This window comes from Trypanosoma equiperdum (genome assembly GCF_001457755.1).
Source record: "Trypanosoma equiperdum strain OVI genome assembly, contig: ctg_1949, whole genome shotgun sequence".
In the NCBI taxonomy this organism is placed as follows: Eukaryota; Euglenozoa; class Kinetoplastea; order Trypanosomatida; family Trypanosomatidae; genus Trypanosoma; species Trypanosoma equiperdum.
In genome coordinates, this window is record NW_027124003.1 from 36,795 (window position 1) to 40,926 (window position 4,132).

Below are 4,132 nucleotides of genomic sequence, written 5' to 3' on the forward strand. Positions count from 1 at the left end.
TGAGTAAGGAAACCGAGTCGAATCTACACTAGCCATTTATTAAAGATAAAAAAGGAAACTTTAATAACGGAAAGATGCCGAGTCCATCTGAAACAATACAGTTAAGTATAGCTCTTGCCTATCTTATGGCTAGTGCTGTGACGATTGTCTACATGGGCAGCCAGAGACTTCTTAGAGAGACAATCAAAATGAAGAAACGAAGTGGCAACCAAAGTGAAGTAATGAAAACAGGGGATGCTATGATGATGCCTTTAATGGGGTCAGTCGTGTTGTTCAGCGTGTATGTTATACTGAGATTTGTTCCTAGGGAGTATTTCAACTCCATAGTTTCATTCTACCTGAGTATCTTTGGTGTATTCTCTCTTGGCTCATTTGTTAAGACGTACACTCGTCCCAATGTTTTAACTGGCTGCTTTTGCTGCGTGGCAGGAGGGTTATATTACATAACCGGGAATTGGCTGGTGAATAACATATTAGCCACAGGTATAGCTGTTTCGGCGATCAGTTCGATACATTTGGGTTCTTTTAAGAGCTCTTTTGTTCTTCTCCTGGGCTTATTTTTCTATGATATATTTTGGGTGTTCGGATCTGATGTTATGCTCATGGTCGCAAGCGGTGTAGATGGACCAATCAAACTGGTTTTCCCAAGGGATATCTTCGGTGGTTGTAAGTCGATGAGCCTTTTGGGTCTTGGTGACCTTATCATTCCGGGGTTCTTTATCGGCCAGACACTGGTATTTTCCTCTCAGTATGTAAAGAAGGGCAGTCTTTACTTCAATGTTGCCCTCACTGCATATGGTTTGAGTTTAGTGAACACGATGGCGGTAATGGTGATATTTGATCACGGTCAGCCAGCGCTTCTTTTTATTGTTCCTTGGCTTCTAGTTTCCTTTTCCATTACTGCCGTTATTCAAGGCGATTACAAGGCTGCATGGGAATATACATCCGATGCCGTGACGGAGCCGGACAACTCATCGACTGATAAGGTGAAGTCTGAAGAGGGGGATCAACGGGACGCAGGGGACGAGATGGGGCTGGGCGACTTTTTAGTGAAGCAAATGAAGGGACTTTTTGTCTGGGACGGCGAAGAAGAAGAGGAGGAGGTATGTGAGGGAACAAAAAAGAATGACTAGAAGATATGTATTGTTCCCTTTTCACTTCTCTTGCATCAGGAAAGTCGTTCTAGAATCAATGAGACCACTTCGGTTTCATTCACTTAGCAGCCACAGAGGCGCGGTTGGAAACCTCTTTGATAGTTTGCAATCATTAAGTTGCTTATACACCACACCCCGACTTCTGTATGTTTGTGGGTGTGTACACGGAACCACTGCAGCCCTCATTTTCTTGAACCAGTTGAAATACTCTATTTGAAAGCATTCATTTTTCCTGTTTTTGTTTTACTGCTTAGCAGAGAAAAAAGGGGGAATTCTATAAGAAGGGGTCACGATCGGAAAGTTTTTAAAAGGTGTCTTAACAAAAGTAGCAGATTATCGGGGTGTTGCGGCGGTTAGTCATTGAAGAACGGACGCATTTTCCCCCCCCGATGTTGGCAGCAACGGGGTTCCGTCTCCATACCTCAAGCTCATCAAAAATAACGAAACAGTCCAAGGCAGGGTATTACCTCAACGCAGCCCGGGAAGGACTTCGTCACGTGTATCACGGATTTAATCTTTTCTTCTTGAATACGCGTCTGGCTTGGAAATACTCCCGGCAGCTCAATGCAGGAGTTGCCTTAACTCGGCGGGAGCGGTTACTTCTGGAAAGCGCAACTAAAGATCTTCTTCGACTCGTCCCCTTTAGTTTCTTCATCCTCGTTCCGTTTGCCGAGCTCCTGCTACCTGTTGCACTGAAGATGTTTCCGGACCTGATTCCCTCAACATTTGAGAGTGAAAATCAGGGACGCAACAAGGCCTTTACGACTCTTATGGGAACGGTGCGTGCCCGACGCCGGTTGGCGGAATACCTGTCGTCCACTGCTTTTGTAAGCTTTACGAAAGAACAACAAGAAGTGGTGCGTTTCTCGGCAATGGGGGAGGCGGTGACCGCGAACCAGATACGTTTAATTGCACCTCATTTTGGTCGGGAAGGGCCGTTTAATGTCTACCAGATCCCCAATGGTATTGCAGTAGCTCTGGCAAGGACTGTGGGAGTATACAAAGCATACCATGGTCTTGTTCCTAACAAAATTATGGCTCCTTACATGCGTCGTAAGATCTTGCGGCAGTATCATAAAACCCGCGAGGATGACCGTATGCTACGTTTGGAGGGGCTTGACGATTTAACGGATGAGGAGCTGATAAAGGCGAACCTTGTTCGGGGTATGCGCTGGACAGAGGATGCGGAGACACTACGTATCCAACTTGAATGGTGGATATCTCTAGGACGTGACCCGGATGTCCCTTACAACACCCTTTTCTGGGTCAAGCCTACCCGATACAGCTTGAAAGAGTCAATGAAACGCTTGCCTGTGGAACAGCGCCGGCAGCTATTGGGCATTCAACATCTTCCCGAGAGCATTCGTGGAAATCTCGAGACACTCTGCGAAACGGTCGACACAGCTCCATCCATGAGTGAGGGTAAACCTGAGGACGCTGATCAGCTAGTGGAGAAACTTGCAGAGTTAAATGCTAAAACGAAAATCAGTGATAAGGATATTGCAATTCAGAATATTCAAATATCGCTGGGCGCTTATCTAACGGAACCAAATGTGAAACGTATGTTTGAAGACATTCGCAAAAGTAAAACAGTGAACGAATATATAACAGTTACGGATGTCATAGATTTCATTGGAAGTGAAACCCATAATTCTTCCCATGTAGTTTCTACTGTGTTTGATGCGTTCGATCAGAGTAGCGGAGTGAAGGCAATTACCGAATCTACACTCATATCTATCGGGGCCCGCTGCAGGGAGGCGTCAAAGGCACATGTCGACGTATCGTCTCAGTCTTCCCCAGGCAAACAGCCTTCAGAGGTGATTGCAAAAAATTAGGTTGTACCGGTGTTTTTTCCCCGTATCATCACCAACGTTTACCGACTGTTCGCCATGGAGGAAGCACCATGACTGTAGGTTCATCGAGGGGGGGGGGGTAGCAACCCCGAAGAACATATACATTACTTCCGCCTTGTGCTCAGGGACATTGAACTACCATTTGCTCCAGTGAACGATGTTTCATGACAAAGACTGGTGCGAAATTGGTATGTATTACGTTTATGTATGTGCGGATTAATGTTTTGGCTCCCGTTTTCTCTGTTCAGGGCTGCGGCGTTACTAGCGCGATTAAAGAACGTTGGGTGGGGAGGGGGTATAAGGCATGTTTACCCTTGTACCCGGGTGTAGCACAAATTTATGCGGCAGCAGGGAAGTATATGAACATAACTGTAGGGGTCCTGCGCGAAGAGCGGGTGACGTGCAATTATATCATAGATCTGAAACTTGAATGAAAGCATTCTACTTCGTTTTTAAATTCCCCCTTTCTACAACTTTGAGGAAAGATATACATCAAGTGATCCATGTAGCCGCACATGAAACCCAGTTCGACTGGCTGTTGTTACCGTGCATTCGATATTGGGAAGAGGACGGCACCCCTTCCCGCTATTTCACCCACGGGTGCGCTGCGAACGTTAAACGCTTCAACGACGTCGGGTTTCTTTCGACAGTTTGGTGTCGCTGGTAATGGAGTGCAGAGTTTTCCGAAGCAAGCTCAAGAAAGGGCATGTTCCCACCCGACTGCTAAATTTCTTTCAGGCAAATATAAGCGGTGGATACACCCGGTGGATTTCGAGTCTTTGAACGAACCCACCCTGTCAATTTGATTGTGATGAGTTATGTGATATTTTTCTATCATGTTTTGGCGCGTCATAATGACATAGTCACTTCTTTGTGTTTTACCCGAGTCGGAGGCGCCACTTAATACTATGTAGGTGAGTTTTTGGTGGGATTCGGCTCAGCAGTTGCACTATTGTGACTCCGTTGATACACAGCGTGTCGAAGGCATGCACCTTATTTCGATAACCACATCAATGAAAAGCGTTGTGTTTCATGCGAACTTTGGTGTTTCACACATTCTACTTTACCTCTTTTCATACTGGAGCGGTAGTTGGGATCATGTTTACGACGGTATCTTTTTAAAAA

At 45.7% G+C, this 4,132-nt stretch overlaps 2 protein-coding genes across 2 annotated transcripts; both read left to right on the top strand.

Annotated features, from left to right (window-relative positions):
• Positions 1-74: 74 nt before the first annotated feature.
• On the top strand, positions 75-1,133 carry TEOVI_000800600 (signal peptide peptidase, putative; the record flags this gene model as incomplete). The annotated part of the gene is made up of 1 exon (XM_067223733.1): positions 75-1,133. One exon carries the CDS (start codon positions 75-77, stop codon positions 1,131-1,133), a length of 1,059 nt encoding a protein of 352 aa, XP_067079834.1.
• Positions 1,134-1,543: 410 nt separating this feature from the next.
• On the top strand, positions 1,544-2,989 carry TEOVI_000800700 (LETM1 and EF-hand domain-containing protein 1, putative; the record flags this gene model as incomplete). Its single annotated transcript, XM_067223734.1, has 1 exon — positions 1,544-2,989. The coding sequence occupies one exon, from the start codon at positions 1,544-1,546 to the stop codon at positions 2,987-2,989; it is 1,446 nt and encodes a 481-aa protein (XP_067079835.1).
• Between the last annotated feature and the right edge of the window lie 1,143 nt (positions 2,990-4,132).